The sequence below is a fragment of the Battus philenor genome, unplaced genomic scaffold (assembly GCF_028537555.1).
Source record: "Battus philenor isolate CCGP_79_NKW_IND1 unplaced genomic scaffold, ilBatPhil1.0.hap1 SCAF_11, whole genome shotgun sequence".
NCBI classification, from domain to species: domain Eukaryota; kingdom Metazoa; phylum Arthropoda; class Insecta; order Lepidoptera; family Papilionidae; genus Battus; species Battus philenor.
The window spans coordinates 7,790,504-7,816,605 of NW_027181673.1; the positions used below are offsets into that span (position 1 = coordinate 7,790,504).

Here is a 26,102-nt window from a genome sequence, read left to right on the forward strand (position 1 = left end):
TATTTTGCAATACTTTATTAATAACATGTTTATGTGTTCATATATGATTTCCATTTTAATGCATTATTATATACAAAATTCTTGTTTGATTAGATCTTTACACGCCGTTTTTTTGGTTTTGATTAACGTCAAATATTTGACAGATAGAGACCAGTATTTCAATTTACTACTTGCTTTATAACAGAAATCAAAAATATTTTTTTTGCTTTATTCTCTTTTCCGTCTAACGAAAATTAAAAAATGGTCTAATTGGTAGAGCTGATATGCTTAACAAAATAATAGCCATTAATTTTTATTTACGTAAAATTAATTATATATTTGTCAAAGAAAACATTAGTGAACTATACGGTCATTTCAATACTAGACTAGATTTGATACGTTTTGATTTTCTTAAGGGGACATCTCAAAAGGAGAGTCTTTTGTAAATTTAAAAAATTACTTGTCGAATAATAGCCAAAACATGCAGGCGTGATTTTGAAAAATTTCTGTGTCGTCCAAAAGAATGTTCTCGAAGAACTGGCGGACAGCTCGACGATGTAATTTTTTAAAAATAAATTACATTCCTTTCTTTGTTTAACTAAAAAGGTGAATTTTTCAAAGTATAGCACAGAAATGAGCCTTATTATATGATTCGTAATGTAATTTATTTCTAAAAGTTTAAGTATGAATCATTTATAGAGAATTATAATTCGTTTCTGTAGTAATAATTATGCTGTCTCTGTAGTACCAACACGCCCCGTCTGGAAGTTCCCCATATCTTATTCTCCGCAAGTTAATTCCGCAATCTTGCTTATTTCTATTTAAGATGTGCAAAAGGAGTTCCGCGCGCGAGAATGGTAAATACGAAACTTGTTTTGCCTCGATTGTCCTAGTGTAATTAAGAATATATTCAATATAATCTATTTATAGTACAAAATTTATTTTACTAGTAATTTGTTTAGATATAAAAACACTATACTATTTTCTAGACTACTACGTAAAACTGAAAAATTACTCGCACACACACACACACACACCAACTAAATTTAGATGATATCGCCGTCATTAGCTGATAGTGACATCGATGCCAAAACTTCTCCTCAGGCGCAATCTCGTAAATTCAGAAATCCTTTGTGCGTTCAAAACTTATTCCCTCTCGATACTCAAAGCGGGATGCTGTAATAATATAACTTTAATGTAATTACGCTGTCGCAATCACATCTTGAACATATGCCGTTGATAGCGAGCTTTCAGAATTTGATAATATTCGTAGAAAATAATTTCAATTATTACATTGTTTTGAAATGTAATTACATTGTACGCGTTAAAACTTTATTATAAGCGAAACTATTTGGAACACATCACCTATAGTTATACTCTAAATCTCTCAACCATACTTACAAAAATACATGTTTTGTAGGCAGGTATAATACGGGGCTGCAATTATTTATTGATTAATCACAATAAATGCAGTTTCTTTTTTTAATATTGCGCCATATAAAATGTCATTTAAGTGTATTCACATTCATTTAAATTATTAGTTAAAAGATATCATAATTTTAATCATCTGCCCACATACAGCGACTTCCCGCGACGTTGACTATGTCGTCGGTCCACCTGGTGGGGACCATACCCACGCCGCGTCGGTTTATAATGAAACATAATTAATGTAAATTATCAATATAGCTAAATTATATAGAATTAAATGAATCGTTGGCGATATAAAACATACTACGACGTCTTCACACAGAAGTCATTACAAAAATTTATTTATGTATAACATTGATGTGAGATGTAATAACATAGTAGGTGTAATAATGTAGTTGCTTAACAAAATTGCACTTACAGCGTATTGGTTGTTGATGATTTTTTTTTTATTTTAATTGATAAATAATATCGGTATAATATCAGTTGTTCGTGGTGTATTGTATGTAATTGGTGTATAAAATACAGTTAAATATCTTAAAACAATTGTGTATTTTTAATGTACTCCTAAGTTTTTATAAGTAAAATAATTAATATTCCAAAATAAAAAAATCTTGTTATATTTTTTTATAAAGCAAACGTTTATTTTAATATTTATACTATAAGAATACTGACTTCTCGTTTTATATTCTGGTACAATCTTCCGCTAAAATGGAATTTCAAGACGTACATTACAGTGAATGTCTCAGAAGTTTCGCGCTAGTCGAAAATGTATTCACAATGTATTGGGAAGCCATTGCTGTGTGTCATACGAGGTACGTACTCGTATCTTCAGGTGCCAACTATCGCTTCGACACTGTTTTATTTTATGTTACCGTTATGGAAGTTTAAAAAGTCCCCTTTACATGTGAATTTTAAATTTTTATAGTGGGAATATGCGGCCGGAGTTTTCTGTCGTTCACCCCCTTTCGATTTTCTTATGCTTTGTTTTAAAGAAGCTATAACGAAGTTCTTTATCGCTTCCTGGCTATTGATCGACTTGAAGTATTTTAAATATTTTGAAATTCGTATTTATATATTAAGTATATTAGTTTAGAGGATATAACAGTGATTACCTCTCCTTACATTTTAAAAAGTAAAATTTGTGTGAACATTATTTCAAAATAAATTTCCTTCGACATAAACGTCTATATAAGACTACAGATTATAACTCATTTCAAAGTACATTGCTAGCGTCGTTTCCACTCATCAAAAGTGGCGACTGAAAAACTTACCAATCTTAATTACCGATAAACCTTTTGTTCCGATATTTTTTCTAGAAAAAATAGCTCATTCCTTGGACGTATATAATAAGACGTTTGAAACTATTGACTGCAGAAATTCTTTATATTAAAACCACAGTTATAACTGTTATCAAGACTAAAATCATCAACATCATGTCAGCTGATGCGCGCTGCAAGGCTTAAGCCTCCCCCAGAGATCGCCAAGATGACACGACTTGCGCTGTCATTCAATAATAACATGTTTTAAATTTTTTGCTTAAGTCATCATAAAAGTAAACAAAATCGTTCAAACATATTCACCTAACCAAAAACAACTTCTTTATAAAAGGATAAACTTGTTTAAAAAATTCAAGCAGTAATCAAAAACATATTTATCCTTACACGATAAAAAATATTCAAATGCGAAAGCAACAAAGACGCGTACCCGAGGTGGAACTTTCACTCAATGAACCATCATTACTCCATCACTGGTCGATTCAGTCCGCCTCTGAAAAGCTTTGCTGATGCTAATTTCGTAAACAAACAATAGCAAGTGCCTAATGAAGGGTCCGCCGAGCAAACTTTCTTATTCTAGGAGGGAAAGGCCGGGAGCTCTTCCGTCCGATCCATTTGCTTGTTTATCCTGGACTTAGGAGGCCGGGCCAATGCTGAGAGGAAATAATGTTCGCCCGGAAATGGGAATAAACTGCGGTCTACAGAACTCTCTGTAAAGTTCGCGTAAAGTATTTAACAATACCCTCAGTGGACGCAGCCGCATTTTCTGTTGTGTGTTGCCATATAGAATAACGTTTTGAATCAGTCGTTGATTTATTCTTTTTTATATTTACTTATAATAGATTAATAAGAATATTTTAAGTGGGAAAAATTAAATAATTCACGGCTATGCATATTGCATTATTCATTGCGTTGGGTGCAGACTGTTTCCAACCGATTTTATCGGAAATTTAAGTCAAGCTGTGCACTTCCTATGGTTAAAATGATGACGATGAAGATGTTCATGTATAGCTTATAGTCGTAACGACACAGTATTGTCTTCTAGTTAACCTATTTTGCTTTAATCTCATCATGTCATAATACTAACAAAAAAGGTAAATCTCTTTTAATAGTTTTTAAATATCTTAAGTAAACATTAAAAGCAAAAACTCCACCCCGAAACGTAATGTGAATTTTAAGCAAAGAATGAAGAAAACTCTCCTTACACGTACCTTGGGGCGGTCGACGGAGGCACGTCCTCATGCCTAATTTAATCCTCGGCTTATTGAAATAAAAACGACATAGGTTTTCGACAGGTGCCCCGGGCAAGGACACGCCCGTGGGCGCGGGGAGCGTGCGGTGGGTCACAGGTGGCCCCGATGGTCGCAGCGTCGTTAAAATTTACATAAAGTCTCAATCCACGACGACGGGCGAGCTGCCCACCCCACGTTTATGCTACATTTAGTAATTTTATGATAATTTCGAAAACCTTACCGCCACCCATCGCATTATACTAATAGACCGCCTCTCCGTACAGCGTCCGGACGGCGGTGAAAACACTCAAACGCCTCCAAAATAATAAGTCTCGCTCTATAAATCGTGCCAGACGTGTAACGGACACTCTGCTATTTTTGTTTTTTAAAAAATTAATAGCGGATGTGTTGTTGAGTACGGAGTCGGGGTGGCGGGTTACGCTGAAACTGAGGCGCATAAATCCACTCGTTAGGCGATGCTTTTTTAGATGAGTTTTGATTAATAGCGCATAAAATTGAAGTGTTCAAGCATAAAATTTTTAATATTTAACTTTTAACGGCTGTACTCGGGAAAGCGGGACGGGAGGGTTTCAATCCAATTCCATGCAAATGGATACCTGGGAGGTCGTTAAAAGAAGCGTTTATACTTAACAACGGAGGTGAAATGTATCGAATGGGAAGAAATAAAAATAAAATGTTAATGTTTTGTTGCAGTCGAACCTGACGCATCTGCCCCGCCACGAGTACGTGCCGGGCATCGGTATGGGTATCGCTAAGTGCCCCTACGACCCCGCCGACAACTCTACCGCTTTGTGGGTCGAACGCGGTAACCCTGGTGGGCTCCCAGCCTTGTACTCCGGCACCAATGCAGAATTCACCAAGGCTGACACCGTCATTTTCAGAACTGATCTCCATAACTTAACGACTGGACGTCGCGAATTCTCATACAAGAGGACTTTGAAATACGATTCCAAATGGCTAGACAGTGAGTTTATATTATTTTAATATTTTTACCGCATCAGTTAACATAATTAAGTTTTCAATATCATGAATATCGCATTAATCTTTTAATAATATTAGCACCATGTGCCAGATACAACGTCTTCCAGCATTTCAATATTCATAATAATCGTTATTTCAGATATAGGATGTTCATTGCTAGACGTAGCTTTTCCTCATATATTTCCAATAGATTTACTATCCATCCATCTAAATCTAACTATGATATACTTTGAATTCATTAAATGTTCTACAAAAGTGTTTCATCTATTTCTCATTAAACATAATTACAAATTGATTTATGGACATTAATTTTATTTCTCTTTAAAATTCTTATTGTAATTTTTTTTATTAGTGTTATAATAAAAAAAATAGTATAAAAATTTTAAAGAAGCGACTTAATTTATTTTGTATAAAAGCTGAATACTTTTTTATCAGGATGTGAGTAGACTGTGGGACAGTAAATGACTATGTGTTATAATCGACGTCAATTTGAAGTTTAATCTACTGAAGAACTTTAACATACATAAAATTATGTAAGACGAATGAAATAGAGTAAAATAAATTGTGAACAAATTTTCTAATTTTAAAAATGCGATTTGAAACTATATAAAAGTTTTTTAGATTTAACCAAACTATAATAAATATTTATCAGAAAAAAATGTAATAAATGAGCCAAAGCTGAATCGCTCGCTAATTGATCAGGAAGGATGGTCGATGAATTCACAAATCAGTGAAATCATTGAAAATTTGTACGTCACTAATCAGCAATCAACGACCACCCCAGGCGCGTGCTCTGGTAATCATTAGGACTATTGTTACAATTATCGGCACTGACACGATTTAGACTGGAATTTCTCTGTTTGCGACTAAACAATGGAAATTAAACTGCGCTCATTCTAACGAGCTGTAATATGCCCCGAATCTTTGGCCGTTAATTTGTGTATGCCGTAATAACACGCCGACTAAAATTGTAACGTGACAGATTCAGTGTATTATCTTTAATGTCACTTTGTCCATTACGTCCGCACCTTTATTGTTATGATTTTGTATAATGTTAATGTAATTATCATGCTGTAGAATTTAAATGACTACATAATCTCACTTTACGCGGTGCAGTCCGCATAATCCCATCCTTAATTATCGTATCGGCTGACAGTAAATAACTTTATTTATACAAACACGCAATCTTTATTTACTGTTTATTACCAGATGATACGCAATTGTTTAAATCTATATTCTTATTTACGATTCTTTTTCATTATTTCATTATCATTCCAGCAACAGCATGTTCATGTCAGAACATAGGTTTCACCCATAGATTTTCACAGAGACCAGATGTAACAGAACTACATCTAGCATCTTCCGACAAATACATTAAATTCATTGATCCTTTTTAAATAAATATACGATATAAATATGAAAATATCTTATAAAATTAATACTATTTTAACACCGGTACTAAATAATAATCTAGCATGAATAAACGAAAACCGGCCACTTGAGAATTTTTCAAATGAACGCAGTTTTAAACACTAAGCATTGGGGCTCCTGGAACAGTGTTGTACTACGTCCATTAGCTTTCACAGAGTGTCGGTACAAACATACTCAAATTATGTTTACTTATTTTCATAACAGTCTCTTCATATTTTTTGAGTACAATTTTGTAAAGGCTACTTACGTATAAGCTAAAAGAGATGCTTTATTTTACAATCACAACTAAGGTGTTAATACATTTAAATAACAAAATTGAATAATAATTTTAAGTCATAACAATTTCAATTATAATAATTATTGTAAAAAAGGTCGGCAAATCATTGTAAAGTATGTTCGGTAAACTAAATAATTAAAGTAAACAATTACACTCAGTAACATTTTTTAAAATGAATAATGAATTGTGCCAATTGTTATTCATAAATAAAATTGTCGCTTGAGCGTATTTTACGGGCAATTATTCAAAATGAGCATCGGCTCAGCCAATAAAGAATCGAGCGTGCAATATTTATCAACAAAAAACCCGCTTTATGGGACCTATTAATTATGATCGAGCTAAATGATTCATAGCCCAATAATTTCAAAGTCGCAAGCCTTATTAAAATTAAGACCGGTTGAGATATATGCCCGTTATATTAAACTGCAATAGTTGGAAACGAAATAGAGTACGGACGAATAGAATAAAGATATTACTGGAGACCATGCGTCTATAATCCTTGACACGCGGCCGGTTCATTATGCGACCAACAAATAAGTACGTATTAATGCGAGCTATAAATACCCGGTATAGAATGACGTACACGGCTTCATCTAATATTTATTGCACATCAAACAGTATAACAGCAATTTGATATTATGCTATTAACGTGGGAGCATTGGCGTCACAGTATTTATTCAAATTAAATTATACGTTGAACATTTTCTATATTGTGCTCTCATTCTCAATTTCAAAAGTTTACAATTGCAAGATTTATTGATTAGATATTTGCAAGATAAGCTCGCGTATAAAAATCAATAGTTCATCAAAACAAAAAGTAAGCATAATCAACATAATTATTTTAACCGTGAGACGTTCTCTGCCAGGCTTCCCCATAACTTTCCAATAGGACAATAGGAAGTGGAAGCAACCTTCGTCCAACGACTTTGTCAACGTTGCACTTGCCGGTTCAAACTAAAGATAAAAAGTCTTATTATAATTAAGATTGTTTCTATTATCGAGTACTCGATATTTATAATTTAAAGGTAATTAAACTAAATCACGATATCTTTTTGTGTAGAACCAAACTTCGTGGGTTCATTCGACGTTGGGGAGTACGTACTGTTTTTCTTTCGAGAAACAGCCGTTGAATACATCAACTGTGGTAAAGCGGTGTACTCGAGAGTAGCAAGGGTCTGCAAACGCGACACAGGCGGCAAGAACATACTCAACCAGAATTGGGCTACTTACCTGAAAGCAAGACTCAATTGCAGCATCCCTGGAGAGTTTCCTTTCTACTTCAATGAGATTCGTAAGTACCGCTAGTTTATATTTATATTGCGTTTGAATAATAATTTTTAATATAATAGAGGTAGTAAAAATTCATCAGTATATTAAGATGCTGTGGCAATGCGTGACCGGAATTGTGATTTTTTTTTTGGTGACGGATTTACGTGGTTTCCCCGTTGTTATTACATCAGGTTCGAGGTGACAGAACGTGGAAGGCGCTTAACTTCTTGAGCTCGTCGTGTAAATAACATATTTGATTCATCATCATTTCAACAGAATGACGTCGACGATGTTAATGAGGTCATCTCTCCAAATTGCGGCAGTATATATATTCATTATTATTATCATCTTTTAAGCAAAAAGAACTCCTATGCTTGACATAAACCTAGACAAATTAAATTACAATTCACTATTTTACAAAAACGTTTTTATGTCCTTTTCAATTCAGAAAAAAAATATCTTACATTATAAATTTAACACAACTTACGATCAGTTTACTACGCTCTAATCCCAAACATTGACTGTCAATCTCGCGCGAACAGTTCCTAACTCAATAGATTGTAGAGAGATTTGGGCGAGAAAAGTGTACCCAATTTCTTTCGCTCTTTAGAAGCCGACTCTTCCGACTGCCTTCATTTAATATTAACGCTCGAGGTCGGGCATGCTACGGTTTTTCACGCGCCCCCCACTGCATTCCCTGCATTACTTATGAGTTCCTAATACATATATCTGAAGCGTATTTGGGGAAAAATGTACGCATTGCATTGTTGTCTGTAATTCATCTTATTTGTATTTTTTATTACAGATTTTTGTTTGTTTAAATTGTTAATAATGTGTGCATGCATTCTTTATAACAGTTCTAAATTCAGATCTTAATAATATTACACATTAAACATATTCATTTATTTATTACTTTTACTTGTATTGTCATGGGAACAATAAACAATTTTTTGGAACATATTTCCATTATTTTTGTAAACTATACATATTATTTTAAAAAAATTCTTCCTCGTTACACTGTCTTTAGTTATTTCTCTATTACCTTTACATCTATCGTTTAAAATTGCATTAAATATACTACAATGATAGATCATAGTTATAGTTGTATATAAACATAAAATACGAACAAAATAACTTGTCTAGATAGGTAGATCAACATTAATAAATGGCAAAACTAGTTTAATAGTGACGGCAAGTTTTAGTGACATCGAGAAATAAAGTTTGCGCCGCATTTACAACAATTTGATAGTCAACTCTCATAACTTTGGACAACCAAGAACAAATTAGACTTCGTGACGGTACTTGATAATTTTCCGGCTCAGTTTTTGAATCGTTTAATATGCAAATTGTATTTAACTTGTTACCTCAGTGGAATTGTTAAAATAATAGTGCTTATTTTAAAATTTTCCGGGACTTTGTTTATATGTATCTAAAATTTCATGGGGAATCCCCAGGCGGATAGTAAATCTTTGAACAGTATCATTTACTCGCACGCGAGGAATTATTGTGATAAATCTTTAATTCTTAATTTTTGTCTTGCTTTAACTTTTGCGTTTTAATGTTTTGGTATTGTTACATAAATGTTAATAAAATACATAATAACTAATTAGTACTTAAGTCTTAATGAATAGAAAAAAAATTAAAATTTACTGTCATTAATAATTCTGTTATGTTATCATTATGTTTAACTTACAATAGTCTATTGCATTCTTCTTTTCAGCCGATAGACGCCCACTGCAAAGCATTGGCCTTCCTCAAGCTCAAGCTGTCCGCAACCAGCGACTTCCTGTAACCTTTACTATGTCGTCGGCCTACCTAGTTGGGGGCTTACCAACGCCGCTTCAACCGAGTCTTGGTCGCCTCGATTACCTTTCCGCCCCAACGGTCATCAGAACATTGAACAAGTGATGTGCGCCATCATCTACGACTTCTGTCTATGGCATTCATAAAATTCATTCGTAATTGTCTTATTTGGCCCATACAAAAAAACACTTAATCTACTTTGTATTATAAAATATGTACAATTGAATGAATATAACTATCAATAATTAATCTTAAACAGAGAGCATCTACAAAGTTCCCGGCGATGACAGTCGCTTCTACGGAGTATTTACAACGGCGTCCACTGGTTTAATGGGGTCTGCAATTTGCACGTTTACCATCAGTGACATTCAAAAAGCATTCGAAGGAAAATTCAAGGAGCAAGCCACTTCCAGCTCAGCGTGGCTACCCGTCATTAGTAGCAGAGTGCCGGAACCAAGGCCGGGAACATGTGTTAATGATACCTCTTCACTTCCGGACACCGTGCTCAATTTTATTAGGTGAGCCGTTTTGAGACATATATCTTTAGTACCAATAAATATCACGATAGTGCTACTTACTACTTTTTGAATAGATTAAAGGGCGGTTATTTTTTAAGTAACCTACATTTCCTGTAGTTTATAAAACCGATAATCACGATAAGGACTGAAATATCATTTATTTGCTGTATGTTAGCTTAAATCTCAAGAGTAATTATATGCAACACACTTAACGATGCTTTTCAACTATCTTATAACAAATGTATAGATAACTTTACGTAAAAAATTATTTAAAAAGAATAAATAAATTCTATTAAGGCAGTTGAAAGTGTTTCCTACAATAATTTATCCGGATTCCCAAAAAAGAAATAGTATCCGAAAAATTTTAGGCATAAGAAATAAAGTAGTAGCACTATTAATTATGAAACAAGGCGAACCTTCGTAATGTTTTGTATGACATTGAGAACGTTTTCTTCTTGTATCTTTTTTTTTCATTATTTTGGTAAATTTCCAGCTAACCGCCTAGACATATTAGATCTTGTTAGCTAAGAACTTTCTCTCTAAAAGTCGTTTACGTTTCTTTGTATAACTGTGTAAATAAATGTCGATAACCATTTAATTATTACATTTACGTAACCTTTTTTATTTTAACAAGTCTTCATTTGTTAGTTTTAATTAACAAATGACTTCCGCACACAAAATCAAACAGAATACCCGGAAATAATCTGTAACACAAATATAACGATCCATGAAGGGGTTTTAAAGTTCGCGTAATTAATTAGTAAAGTGATATTTAAGAGCTACATGAACATCACTCGTTCGTCATATGATGTTGTTGCAAGAGGAAAGATCGTAAACAGACCGACAATCGTCGTTTAAATACGAGTCAGTCGCTATGCGGTCTCCAGCGATTCCAGGACGCCGCTCTCATTGAAATCCACTGGCACTTTTATCTGGCGACACGTCCTGTTAATTATCCGACGCTCTCACCCCTAGAGTGTTCAATTATTTTTTTTTCCGCTTTTTCACTATCCTCATGTGGAAACGTTGAGATTTTAGCACTTCACCTGAAAAAGTCTGCAGAAAATAGTTACTTTTTTTATTCTCTTCTAGTATATGTTTTTTTAATTAAATTGACGTGAAAATTGTTATTTCTAACAGTTCGATGACTCATAGTGATGTTTGGGCTATATTATCACTATAATAGGTAGGAAACGTCTTTGGAAGAAGAAAAAAATTCTAATAGATGCCGTAAAGTGATATCTTATTTGTCAGATATCTGGCATAACTTACCTTAGAATTATTCTTTACCTCCAAAAATATTTTTTAGTATATACGTGGGATACGAAAATTAAAATAATAACCCTTTAATTATATTTTTTAATAAATCTATTCAAAATGTGTACTATTTTCGTATACACGTACAATTTTAATCATAATAAACCGTTTCGAATATTTTATCAGATTTAATCGTAATTTCTAATGAAAGGTTACTTTTGTTTTAGATCGCATCCCCTTATGGACAGCGCGGTGTCACATGAAAACGAAAAACCGATATACTACAAGAGAGACTTGTTCTTCACAAGACTAGTTGTGGATAGAGTGAGAGTGGACATGCTAGGTCATCAACTAGAATACACCGTGTACTACGCCGGTACAAGTAAGTACATAAATTTATTAATCCACATTTTACTTTATGAGATTTTTTTCATAAAGATATATTATATAAATACATAACCTATACTATAATTTATATTATATTTAGCTTTCAACCTCTTTGAACGGATATTAAATTCGGGAATGTAAAGTATATAAATACATAATAATTATTGAAGCTAAGCGGTATTATAATTATACAAGGTGATTTGTTATAAATGTTAAATCTTTGATGTGGTGAATGTATGGCTCATTTGCTGTCAATCAATGAATGGGGTATACCATTCAAATGTTAACGGTTCAAAAAATTATAAAAAATACAAGATAATATGGCAATAAAAACAATTTTTAAAATTCGGATTATAACTTGTTTAAATTTGTTATTGTTTACTATCTGTCTCTAAAGACTTGGTTCAGCTTGAAGTTATTAGCCCCCCGAAATGCAATTAAAAAATTAAATAAGATTTTAATGTAAGTACATTAAAATCGTATCAGTAATAAAATGTATACGAAAAACTTTAACCAAAAACAACGTGATAATTATCTAAATATGTGATATTTGAGGAAAGAGGTGAATGAAGAGAGGCAGGCATGCATGAAAGGAAATTAGTATGTAGAGGAATGCTAGAGAATTATAGAATAAAAGAGAAGGAAACTTAGATTATATGATGAATAAAAGAAGAATAAAGAAATAGCTATTATTTGAGTAAAGAAAAGAATTATTTAAAAAATATAAATAATATAAATGCCCTGTCTCAAATTTAGATCTGTCATACCTATCTGAACATGTATAATGCAAATGATAAGATATTCTGAGACCACAAAGACATATTTATTAATATTATCATATAATATAATATAATTTACCTGTAACCAATTTGAATGCACAATTCGTAAAATCGCAAAGTTATCAATTTATAACGCAACTCTCTCTTATTTAAAGTAATTTTATATTCATAATTTTAAAAGCAAATAAATTTTTTCAATATTATTTCAATATATACTGTATGTATTATATTTATACATTACTATATAGTAATAAGTGTATAATGCATACAGTATATACTGGCCTATATAGAACAGCCTTTTCCCTTAATCCCGTGGGTATCGTGAGAGCCGACGGTAATGTATGCGATGAGCTCGCAACCTGCCACTATTTATCACTATTTATACACACATTACATCATCTGTAGTACCTTATACTAAGATGCATTGGTATTCATGTACCTTAAAAGGTAAGATTTGATCTATTTGGAAACTATAAATAAATTTCCAGATAAAAATAAGACGAAAAATAACGTGGATATTTATACTGTATTATTTTACGTTAGGTTATACTCAGGATTTTTCTATGAGATCGAATTGACCATGTGGAGGTTCGTGGGCGAACGAAAACAACCAACTTAGTCCAGAGCATTGGCAAGTTGAAGTGACGATGAGTAGTAGGCAGGCTACACGGCGCGTACAATTGACGGCCACTGAGGCCTTAAGGTTTTAGACTTGAAAGGGCAGTGTAAATCCGCCCACAATCCAACTTGTTATCCAAGATCTTGTTAAGTTGTTAAAAGACACAGGATGCAGGCCGCTTCCAATTAGTCTTATTTAAGATAATGTCCATCGAACAGTGGGGATGGCCAGTTTGATATAGGAACCCCCCACGGCTGAAATGATGAGGATGTGAATGACGACATCAATATTTTTTTTACAGAAAGAAAGAAAAATTATATGTTGATATGTGTATTAAACAATTATTTTAAAGCAATGAAATTTAACAATGATGAAGTGATGGAATAAATAACCTATTTTAATTTAATTAAAATTAATAATATGTTAATCAGTTTATTATTTTTTCATTTGCAAAGTATTAAAAAAACGTAGTTTGAAATGTTCCACAAAACACGAGAAACTTTTCTCTGTTCAAAACGATTTCCATTTATGCCATATAAACGAGCAATAAAATTTAGTGACGACGCAAACGATTGTACTTGGTACGCGAGGATATTTCATAAAAGCGACGAATTAAAAATGCCGACGCACTAGGAGATTAAAAAGTGGCGAGTGAAAGTGGCACAATGGCCATAACTCGTCTCGCCGGTGACGGCCGGACGTGTGGACTGGTCGTCTGGATGCCGACGGCGTGTTGCCCGTAGGGGGTTAGGGGATTATGTACGTTCGACTGCGAAACATCGGATTTAGAGTTTAAAACACGAAAAACCTATTACACCGTTCATTGTTTGTACCCAAATAGCGTGCGAAACACTTACAATTTCAACGCTTTTTGTCAACTCACAATTTATTAACTTTTAAAAGCTTGCACTCAAGCTTTTAAGCGGCACACTGTGTTTCTAGCAAACGGATGCTGTTTTGTAGTTTAAATGGCCTGCATAAGCTTTCCGTGATTTTTTAAACCTTGGTTTTATTTTATAATTTATAAGCCTTTTAAATTTTAATTGAGTAGTTTTAAAGGTAGTTAACGTAGAATAATCTTAATGAACAATAAAAGGGAATAATTACGATAGACTAGAGGTCTGTTCTCGAATAGGTCTTATTGGTATCGTTAATCACGCACATTATGGCATCGTCCGGCATTTGATTTGACACGTCGGAAATATTATTGTTTTATAACGACAATCAATCTTATCTACCCTGTAAACATACCAAGCTGCCGTAGCACTGTAAGATAAATAAAACGCTGTTGAAAACCGAACCTAACCGATTTTAACAGGAAGTTTTACTCTTCGACTATATCCTCCTAGATTGTTATCCAAATCCATCAAAAATTTTATTTTCTCTTACACCTGTTCATTAAATTAAAAATACACTAATGCAAGTCAATAATAATAAATAATTCATGTATGTTCATGACAAATGGTTTTAATTTTGATAAATCCATGATTGCGACTACAATTTAATACCGATCATAATTTATTATTATTCTAGTTCCCTTCTAATACATAGTCCACAGATAAATTCATGACCAAAGATAATTGCCTTAACCGCTTTTCAGACGATTAAGCAATCGAAATAGCTTTTGCCAAAACTATTAAGTTTTCGTCCAATTTTCGACAAAACATATTATTATTATATTATTTATTTTACAAGAAAATTATTATCTCTGGTGTACAGTAAATATAAAGCCTCAGTAGTACTAACAGGTAGTATGTTTCCCTCCCTCCTCTCCCTGTTGACATAAGACCCGCTAAGAAAAAAATATGCAAGTGTGTTGGACAACAGCATCTCCCGAAGATATTAAAAGTAAAAACTGCGGTCAATAAACCGCATGCAAAGCACGTCGAAAATTAGCACACACCTTCCCTATGATAGATAATTCTATGGGGGAAGCTTGTGTCCAGCCGTGGGCGTACTAGTCAAATGACGATATGTTGTTTCAACACAATTCAAATTTTGAGAATTAATAATTTCACGGAATTCATCTGTTATGTGGTTACCCCTTTTGTACCATTTAACATTATTTTTATTTGTATGCTATAGATAGAACTTATACAGAGGATATCAATTGCAGCCTCGGACTATAACACTGTAATTTATGACCCAATTAACAAATTAGATCAACCAAAAAGTAATTAAAAATATTAATGAAAGAATCTGCATGCGTTATCGTGGAGAGTTATATTATGTTATGTTGTGTCATGTTATGAGTTTTCTGTCTGGAGTCTTTTTCAGTTTTTTGGTATTAGGAAAATCTTATTACCATAACAATTTGGACCAGAACAGATTTGGATCATATATTCTTTGATACATTTTATATTAAAAAACAAATATCTTTCTATCAGCTAAGGCATTTCATCAAAATGACTACATAAATCTATTGCATATGCGTGAATACTAAAAATAATTCTGGGGCCAGAGTCGGCGACGAAGCGCGTCGCAACCGCAACGTTCGTTCGCAGCGCAAGTCTGTGCGGGCGGTCGCAGCGGCCACAGATGCCTCACGTCGCATTTCCACCGCCGCATAAATTCAGCCACCGCTCCAAACAACGCCTCCGAGTGCTAATTTTCGCCCATGTTGTTGTAATTTTCACCAATTTCCCTCGGAAATCGTTCTCAACCCTACCGTGAGACTACGGATTAAACTCACGTAGATATCTAACGAAGGGGGAGTTCGTTTACTGAACAACTTTTACGAAAGGCGAGCTACGTTCGAGTTGGCGTTTGAAATGCTCGTGCGGAATATTAAATTGTTTAAGCGTTACCTTTGACGTTCCCTCATGTGCTTTAGCCACGTACCGTGATAATTACTCTAAGTTAATCTGAATAATGTAACTTTGGCTCCATTTTCAATAGCAGCGTAAAGGCTTCCGTTCATTATCACATTGTAGGTACGTTTCATTACGAAACTCTTGCGAGCAATAAAATGTTTAAATGCAGCTAATTTGGGCGGCGCGATAGTCGCGTAATGTAAATGGTCTCGTGTATTCAAACCGCGGCAAAGAGCGTAAAGAGATACGTCCCAAACGAAACTCGTGGCTCTTTTAGTTCGATATTTTTTACTCTGAAGTGTAAAATAAGTTGCGCAAAATTCTGACATAGCAGTGCCTACGGCGTCCTGTGAAAAAGGACAGTTTGCTCTTTCAATGAAGAGTTTGCCGGTAGCTCGACGTCGACCGCGATATTGCTTCCCCGGCTGCACCGTTCCGAATGCTTACTGCGTTATAATATGCATTAAACTGCACCGGCCCCGACGGAAGCCTGTAGCGACGCTCGAGGTGCCGGCAGACAATGAGAAATGATCCTATGATGTACCCGCAATGCGGGCCCCCTTCGCCGCATTCCATTTGTTTTATCACGCCTAAATCACTGTTGCTAGACAACTTCTGAACGCTTTGCCAAGGTTGATAAAAGTTTGACAGCGCTCATGCGCACACCCGCCCGTGTATCAATGGAAGGGAACCGTATGAAAGACGTTAAGAGTATTTAGAAGTTAACGAAGTTAATTAAATTCCGCGAGTTAGACGTCAACACCGAGACTCTTTAGTATCAAGGGCGCCTTTGTTAACAAACACAATATTAATGTTAACGTACATATCTCTCAAATACAGTTCCTGTGTTAACAAGAGACTTGGAACTTAATTACTCCGCGCTTGTTTTATAAAACAAAGCTAGATGGGGAAAGGAGGTTCACAAGTAGCTAACAAATTATTATAAAAGTATGATTACATTAGTAACTGCGACCGTGTTTTTGAACAAGTGATTTCAAAATAATTTTACATATGAATTAATATTTACATTAGATATTTTTATGTCAAGCTGTCTAAATTGTGGAAATTCCCTTAAGGGTGCACTATTACTTTAATATTATAATTAAATGACAAACATACTTTACTACAAGGAGTAAGTAGGAAATGTTTTATGGCCTCAAATTTAAAAAATATAACATTTACAAAAACGAAATAAGGGATATGGAGAATTAGATTGTAGGCGGTGGCAAATGGACTTTACCTCCAAATGCTCTAACTCTTCTATTAAAAACGATTTAAAATTCACAGTCAGCTTAATAGTCCAGTCACCGCTGCCATATCATATTTGGTGAGGTAATCACATAGAGCCGGTCGTATGCGAGCTTTGACGTTTGTGATTCAATTACAGTTGCCTAAATATAACGTGCGAAATAACTTGCAGATAAATTGCTTCTCTCTTGTACTTGTCTAATCAGTAACTAGGTACATGAATTATTTCAAACAAATAATTCAGTCTCATACGTAGTACTATCTCCACATAATACTCGTACTTCTGAAAAAATTTGCATCAAGGACAAATCAGTTGGTCGTTTCCATGAGTATCTTACTAAGATAGACATAATTACTAAATAACTCAGAATAACTGAGTAGAAAATAGCTATTTATTACTGATTGCAAGCGCTAACAAAGCAAAGTTAACAGTAAACTTTCACAGACCACAAATTTGCTGAGGATTCGTTACTACAATTGGACAAATATTTGTACAGAATTTTACTTTGTTTTGTTTAATTAATATTTAAAAATTTAAGTGCTTAGGTATTTAAAATAGACAAATTTCGATTATCTATTCAAAATATACATTTATTTTGAGAAAAACTTTATCTTCTCGTCTCTTGAATTTGTAGGCAAAATGTTTGATAAACTTTTCTCTACCAACACTCACTTAGCTATAAGACACAATTTTGGACATTTCGAAACTAATTTCAAACACGAACGCTCGTGTAGCAGAGTGGTTAATAATCCACAAAATAACTTACCATGCATAAACCTTAGCAATCCGCAGTGAATACTCTTATAAGTATCGGAAACCCATTTGCTTAAGTGCATAGAGTCCAAGTTTTCCCATAAACATGAAATGCGGTCTAACAAAATGATATGTAGAAGCGGTGTAGTTACTCTGCCTTCAGCAACACTAGCTTACTACGAGAGCCATGCATTTAAGTTTCGATCAGTAACTCACAGAGATTGGCCACACTGGTTGTATATTGCTTGCACTATCGTAGTTATCAGCGCTCTCAGTACAGGCAAGTAAAAAAAATACAAGTACAAAGTGAACCGGCAAATGGAAAAGAAGGCATTAGTTTTCTTTTATACAGTTGTTTTGTTATATTTTTTTCTTAATTTTAAGTGTTCAATTGATAAAGAAAATAATTTAATATCTTCATGCAAGAAATGAATATCCAAAATGAGATTTTTACTACATTTTTAAAAATTAACGTTTTTTTGCTAATTACCGTTTTCTCGCAACAAAGCAATTTGCTGCTGCTATAATTAGCATTCAGATCGTGTCCAACAAGAATAAACATTGATTTTTTTTTCCTCCCCAAAACTGGAGGGTGCGACTGTGGTCCCCTGCGGATCGAGGAATACTAATGTTCACTTTTGAACGTTTATCGCGCCCGCTAACAGCGCCAACGTTTTTTGCATAAAACATCTCATCAAAGGATTGCTTAGGTGCTACAGTACGGGTATATTGAATATCAAAAGGTGCACGGGCGAGAAAGTTTTAGGGGGCGGGTGCGGTCGCGGCATCCCTAATGTTGGCCACCGTAAATTTCTACTTTAAAATACACCTATGGAACGTGTCGAGAATAAGTATCACAAAAATTCAATAGAATTTTTGATGCGGATTCAATTTAGGTAAAATTTATATTTTTATCTAAAACAACAGCGATGTTTGATTACAAATATTGTTTTTGTAAAAAATATTACGAACAATTTAACTTCGTTATTTAACAATCTTTTTATACAATTGAAGATATTTCGACAATATTTATTGGGAAAACCACACCAGATGCAGATGCATTAAAATAGTAGAATTAAGCATTAAAGTAATAAAAAATTCTGATACCAAAATGTACGAACAATTTGAAAATTTAATTATCGCAATTATTCATTAAACAATAGTTTACACAATTTAAGAAGTTTCGTCAATCCAATTATTGTTTTTATTAAACATTTTACGAAAAGTTCCAAATTTGAATTCGTGTAATTAGTCATTTCATATAAGTATTGTTTATTTTTTAATGTTGTGAATAATAAAGTGAAACATTTAATTCGCATTTAAAAAACCGTTTTACATTATTAACGGTATTTGGCCAATCATAATATTGGTTTTATTAAATATATTACGAACGCGCAAAAATATTTTAGTTATTAAGTGATCTGTATTTATTTATTTTAAATGTAATCGTTCATTTATTAAGTACTTCGTTATTAGAAAATTCTTACAACACATTTCATTAAAATCTTGGTTGGAAATTTCAGAAAAAAGTCCTTTTAGTTAATGCTTAAACTCATATTAAACATTCGTTGCAGGCCTATTGACTTTGTAAATTATTATAGAATCTAAAAAATCTTGAAATTCATATTGATCCAATTATTATTGCATATTAGTAACATTATGCAATAATAACCGGATCACAGGTCCTGCTCTGTGATAGTCGCATAAAACTTCTAACGGCTAATGTCATAAAATTCGGACGAGTGCTCGTAGGCAAACGTTAAAAAGCCGCGCTCTTCGATTTACGGTACTCATAAAATACATATTGCGATCCGTGATAAAAAGTTCCAATCGAATTCGTTCATACTGTCAATCTCAAAATTTATTTCTCCTAATTTTGGTATTTAACGATGGCCTATTCTGTAAGCTTTCGTTGCATCGATTTATGTATGAACATTTATCTTATATTGGCATCGTGTATAGGATTATAAAGTGAGTCATAAAATAATTTTTTGGCAAATTTACTTACCAAATATTATGGATGATGTCATACATATATATATATATATATATATATGTATGACATCATATTAATATTACAAGTCCCTCTTTTTGTTCTTATTGTATTTCCTAACTTTGTACGTATTATCTATGTATTTCTTTCCGGTGTGTGTATAATGAAGAGTACTAAATTATTTATTTTTTTTGCTATTTATCGAATATTAATCTTAATATCAACAACTTCTTACTCGTCTGATAAAAATTGAACCTAAAAACAGATTACGTTCACACATATGTTTTAATATAATGGCAATTTATTTCTTAAATAGAAGAGAATCGCAATTTTTAAAAAACCAATTGGTAAAGAATGCGGCACTAAATATAAGAGCCTACCGGGGAAACCCATCGTATCAGCAACTGATCAATCTATACGTTAAACGAGGTCTTTTTTATGAAAAGCAATAAAGATGTTAGAGCTACTTTGTGTTTGGAAATTTATACCACTTGGAGAAATAAAATTGATATTGTTCAGGGTTCGCAAAAAGTTTTCACTTAGGCATGTCGATGCGAACTCTTTATTGGACTGCGAAATTATTTTTTTTATTATAATGTCATTCGTAGCATACTAAGTACAAAAGAAATATACGGAGACAATTACATTTTAAATTGTTTGTTGCTGACTTTAACAGTTGGATAAAATATTGACATTCTCATTTAATTTAAAAGTTAATCACTAATGGTATATATTAGTGTTTATAATATATAATAGAACTATACTTCACATTTCAATTGTTAGTCGAGTTAATAAAATGTAATTACTGATCTAATATTAGTACGGTTAGTTATCTTTTTGTGGTGGGGAACCGCTTTTTCACGATATCATCAGCCCGCCGTTTTGTTTGTCTACCTTCCTTTCTAATGGTCCGAAATACTAATAATAATGTTAAAAATAAATTAATTTGTTAATAACATTTAATGCTTAATTATTTTTCACAATGTTTTATCTTTTCAACAATAAACTTTATAGAAAAAATCTTAAATTATTGCTAATGGCTCTATAGATTCATTAGTCTTTATAGATCGGATGGACGCCGATTCATTTGATCGTTGACCTCCTCGTGTATCTAGTTTGAAGTTTCACCGGGGCATTTCCGTATATATATCTACCTAACTGTTGAGAAGTTCCACGGGGAACCGACCCGCCTGATCAAATCTAATGTGGGATTGTTTAATTATTTTGTCTGACCGTGAGCAGAATTAATGTTTATTAAGCTCGATGTAAACCACGTAGTTAGGATTATCCGAGTAAATAAATTATTTACGAATTGGTATATATAAATATTTATCCCTTATCTAATTTATAAATAACTAATTCACCCGGCGAATTTCGCTCCTTATAATACATTGAATTCAATTCAAATTATTTTTTTTATTAGTATTGTAAACATAACTAAAATGTTATTAAATTTTATATATTTAATATGAATGTTTTTAATGATGGTTATAAATTGATGAAAATTTCATAATGTTCCATCAATGTTCTATTCCGATCGAACAAATTTATGAATACAAAAATCATAAAAATTCTTGGACTTTTATATATGCATAGGTACATTAATTAAATTATAATGTATATATAATGTTAATGCATTTACACATAAATTGAACGTTAAAAAATGTGCTTATAGATCATGCAAAAATCGATTAAATCATATGTAAAAGCGACGACCCTTCAGCAAGTCTAAATATTAGTATACATCACAGAGCACTTAACACGTGCACACTCTGAGAGTCTCCGGTTTACATACGATTACGCATGTAAATCTAAGTTTACTTAGGAGTTTTGACGAAAAATGTGAAGGAGCGTAGAGAACGTTTGCGAAGTTTTTACGATTCAGTTTATTTGAAGACTTAAATGTATGTTTCGGTTTTAGTAGTAAAAGATTTTTACGATCCGCACCAATAAGATATTTTAAAAATAATACGGTCGGTTCTACGAGTTCGTATATCCAATATAAGATTATGACTTCGCAAGTACATATAAAAGTAAATACAAAGATTTCAATATTTCTCAAAATATAATATGATTTTGAATTTTACCTGTCCACGATACATTTTATTTGCTGTGTTCGTCGTTTCAACCCATAGAAGCCTAGTGCAAGGCATAGGCCTCCCCCAAAAGATCTCGTTGAGGGTGATGTATCATATTCGGTATTATCATTATAATATCACATCTCTGGCGGATGTAAATTATAAATGCACAAAATATGTATTTGAATATAATTTTATCCCAGGAATCAAACCCGTGACCTATATTCGCAAGTGTCAGTTTTATACCGATCGGACAACACTGATAGATCCATTAATTATTATTGTACATGTACAAGACATGAAAATCAAATGCTAAAATATTACGTACAAAGGGAGGTTTCAATGTAAATCAATATTTCTTTCAGACAATAACTGCCATATTTTTTTGACAAATATTGTAAATATTTTAGTATATCGATCCTTTCTTTCTTTTGAACTATAGAAATGATCTAGATTGGCAACAGAGCTCACCACTTTTACCGTTTTAATACAAAATAAATTGCAATCTCTACAAAATTGGATTAATGTTAAATTCAAATGTACTCTCCCGATGTTTCCTGCTTTGAACTATAATCAAATAACCCTATCATCGTACTAACTGTGCCTGTACCTACAAAACGAAGCGATATAAATGCATTTGTTTTCATACCTATATTAAAATTAATGAAATCCTCTTCAAATGGTTTGAACAGCATTTACTTCACGAAGTTTTACTTTGTATATATCGTTAAGCGTTCCCTCTCCCTTTTGAATTAAAACTAAAATTAACTATTAAAACTAAAGGCCGTATGAGAAGTACCTGTTATTGATATGTATACAACATTACGCCTTGCCTAACGCTTAAATCATGTTATGGGGACTCAGTAAACAGATTTGTGTTGGTACCATGTGCACCTCCCCTTTTGGTTTAAGACAAATATGTTGAATGTTTAGTTTAAACGCTTTCTCTTGTAACTGCTATTATCGCATTAAGAGCAAACTCTGAAATAATGCTCGATATTCAATACAGATTTTTCGGAGATAATCTTATAGAAAATTTCAACACATTTTTATTTCTTATTATCATTTCATATATTTGGTATAGTAAGTAATAGGATGTTACATATATGATATATACAAATTAATATTTTTGGTAAGATTTTAAAAAAGAACATGTGTTTATCAAAATATTTAATTTAAAAAAAAATGTTTGTCTAATTATTAAAAATGTTATTATATTATCATTAGTGGTTAAAAAACGTTGATTTTGACAAATAAATCATAAGTGTTGTCATAAATATCCTTATGTTCATTCTGTACACTGTATTCGCATTAAGAGAGAATTATAATTAAAACAAATATAATTAAATTCATTAATTTAAAAGGAAATATACTTAATAAATTTAGTATAGTGGTAAGGCAGGGTTTCGATTCCCAGGATACAATCGTATATAATTCACACTTTCAACAATAAGTGTATACTACGCTGCCTTTCCCGACTGATATGCGTGGCGATTATAGTATATTCTCCCATAGATATATTTGCGGGAGGCCTATGTTTTGCACTAGGAGTCTATGGGCCGGAACGATGGCTTAAATAATCATACATCAATATAGCGTTTTCAATATCAAAACTTCTTTGTTATAATTTTGACTGTTTTAAATGTATTTAATTTACATACAATTAATTATCTTATATGAGCAAATATTGTTTACCAAATCTATTTTACTCATGTATAAATTTCGTTTACGTCGTGATTTTCAGCTACATTCAATATAGAAGACAACGAAACCATTTATATAAAAGCATTCCCATCACATCCTGTCAAAGGGCTCAATACAAATCACGTGAAGCATCTATACGCATACGTAGCTAATGGGCGGAGTACGTTACTTCATACGATATTCAGCGAACATAATTACTTGCGCTTGTTTGCGTCAATCAGAACCTTTGCCTCGTTCGATAAAACTAATAGGCCGTGATGTTAAACCGATGCCGTCTCACGCCCATTCTAACATACAACATGTTTATGGTACTCCTAGGTATATGAAACATTAGTCCCTACATTCACATAGCTTTCAGAGACTGTTTACATAGTAACATTATTTAAAACAGATTACCATCAACAAATTTACTAATAAATAAGTTTAACTAAACTCGCATCAACATCAATCATCATCTACCCGTAGGATGTTCTCTGCTGATCATAGGCCTCCCACATTGATTTGCTATAAGACCGGTAGGAATCTACCTGCATCCATCATTTTCCGAGGACTGTTAAAAGGTAGTCTATCCACCTTGTAAAAGGACGTCGCCCCTCCTGACTCTTAAGGACCCAACTGCCATCTGTTCTGTACAATTATCCATCCATATTAATAAATATGACTCGCCAAAAATGTTGCTAAGGCTAACTGATACCATATTTTGAATAAAACTAAAGTAAACTAAACGCTTCCTATATAGAATAATAACTATAAATTTATTTTTCCATATAAGTACTCTGACTTAAAGTATTGAAACATGTGTCCCAAGCTCTCTAATAATTTATGTAAAAAAAAACGGGAGCATCAGGATGATTTTTGGTATTCATTCAAGTTGATTATAGTAACTTTCTTCGAGGTTTGTCAGGGCAGCTAATATTTAATAACATTCAAGGGTAATTTTGAATTAATGACTCGTATCAAAGTCGAACTGAATGCGAGCAGGCCTCATAGTGCGCAGAACAAATGGCGGCTGGAATATTAATATTCTGGAATGGAGGCCACGGACCTGCACAGCGTAGAACACCCATCCGCCAGGTGAACCGATGCCGAAAGAGGCTGGATGCAAGACGCTTCCGACTAGACCTACTGGAAATTTTTGAGAGAGGCAGAGAGCAGTGGACGTCCTGCGGCTAAAATGGTGACGATTTATTAAATATTTGATCCATTATTAACACGAAGTTTTTATTTATATTAAAAAAAAACTATACTATAAAAGTTTAACCCTACGATTGACCTTCCAGCGTAATACATTAGCTGTGTATTTCCTTTCAGCCTATAGTCGTAAGTGATTCATGGTGTCACAGCACACAATGGCGATAGGCCTCAGCTGCCACTCTGTCGGAAGACGTTCGCAAGGCACGAACACCATGACACGTACGATTATATTATTGTACGTAACCCGGTTAGGTAATTTCGCTACATGCCTCTAATCCAATTAGCTATTAAGATTCGTGTCCTGAATATTAATTTAATCGTGGATCGGTCTTTGTAAGTAAACTGCAAAGGGTCGAACTGTGACCTTACGTACAATGAAAGCTTTCGTAGTGTAAATGGTGTGGCTACGTGCCCAATACGGCACTGTTTACGAAGATTGCGTGATCAAAATCTTTTTCTCTCATTTTTATTTCGTTTCGGTAAAAGTTTCTGAAAACACAGGTCTCCTTCTTTATGAGTTCGTAAAGTTTGTTTTAGTACTGGAAAACCTGTTTAGATTGCGAAGCAATCCACGGAATAAATTGGATTTTTTTTTTCATTCATTCATTTATTCGACAAATTCAACTTTAATTATACTTCAAATCGAGAATATATTTACAGTAATCCTAACCTTAATTTTGTAATATTAAAACTATAAATATGTACCTAAAACTATTTTTACAAATTACCTGTAAGTAGCGTACTTCTGCTAACTTATCATTGAGTTTGTGTTTAATTAACTTACAAAGGAATGGACTTACAAAAACTTTAATGGTGAGGCGCCCGTATTTAAGGGCTAGTATTTTGTGAGGGCGAAGACACATGCATGAAATATTAGAATATATATAATACAACACACACACACACATATATATATATATATATAATATATATATATATATATTATATATATATATATATATATATATGTATATATATATATATATATATATATATATATATGTTTATCGTACAAGTAAAGGTTTGACAATTTTTAGCGAGCTTGTTCTTTATTTTAAATAAA

The 26,102-nt window shown here is 33.0% G+C and overlaps 1 protein-coding gene across 1 annotated transcript in view; it reads left to right on the forward strand.

Annotated features, from left to right (window-relative positions):
- Positions 1 to 26,102, forward strand: part of Sema2a (Semaphorin 2a) — a 115,034-nt gene that overhangs the window by 80,254 nt on the left and 8,678 nt on the right. Inside the window, exons 6-9 of the mRNA XM_068771409.1 lie at positions 4,628 to 4,898; positions 7,684 to 7,914; positions 9,955 to 10,213; positions 11,698 to 11,852. Coding sequence (XP_068627510.1) covers positions 4,628 to 4,898; positions 7,684 to 7,914; positions 9,955 to 10,213; positions 11,698 to 11,852 — 916 coding nt within the window. The remainder of the gene's footprint in view (positions 1 to 4,627; positions 4,899 to 7,683; positions 7,915 to 9,954; positions 10,214 to 11,697; positions 11,853 to 26,102) is intronic.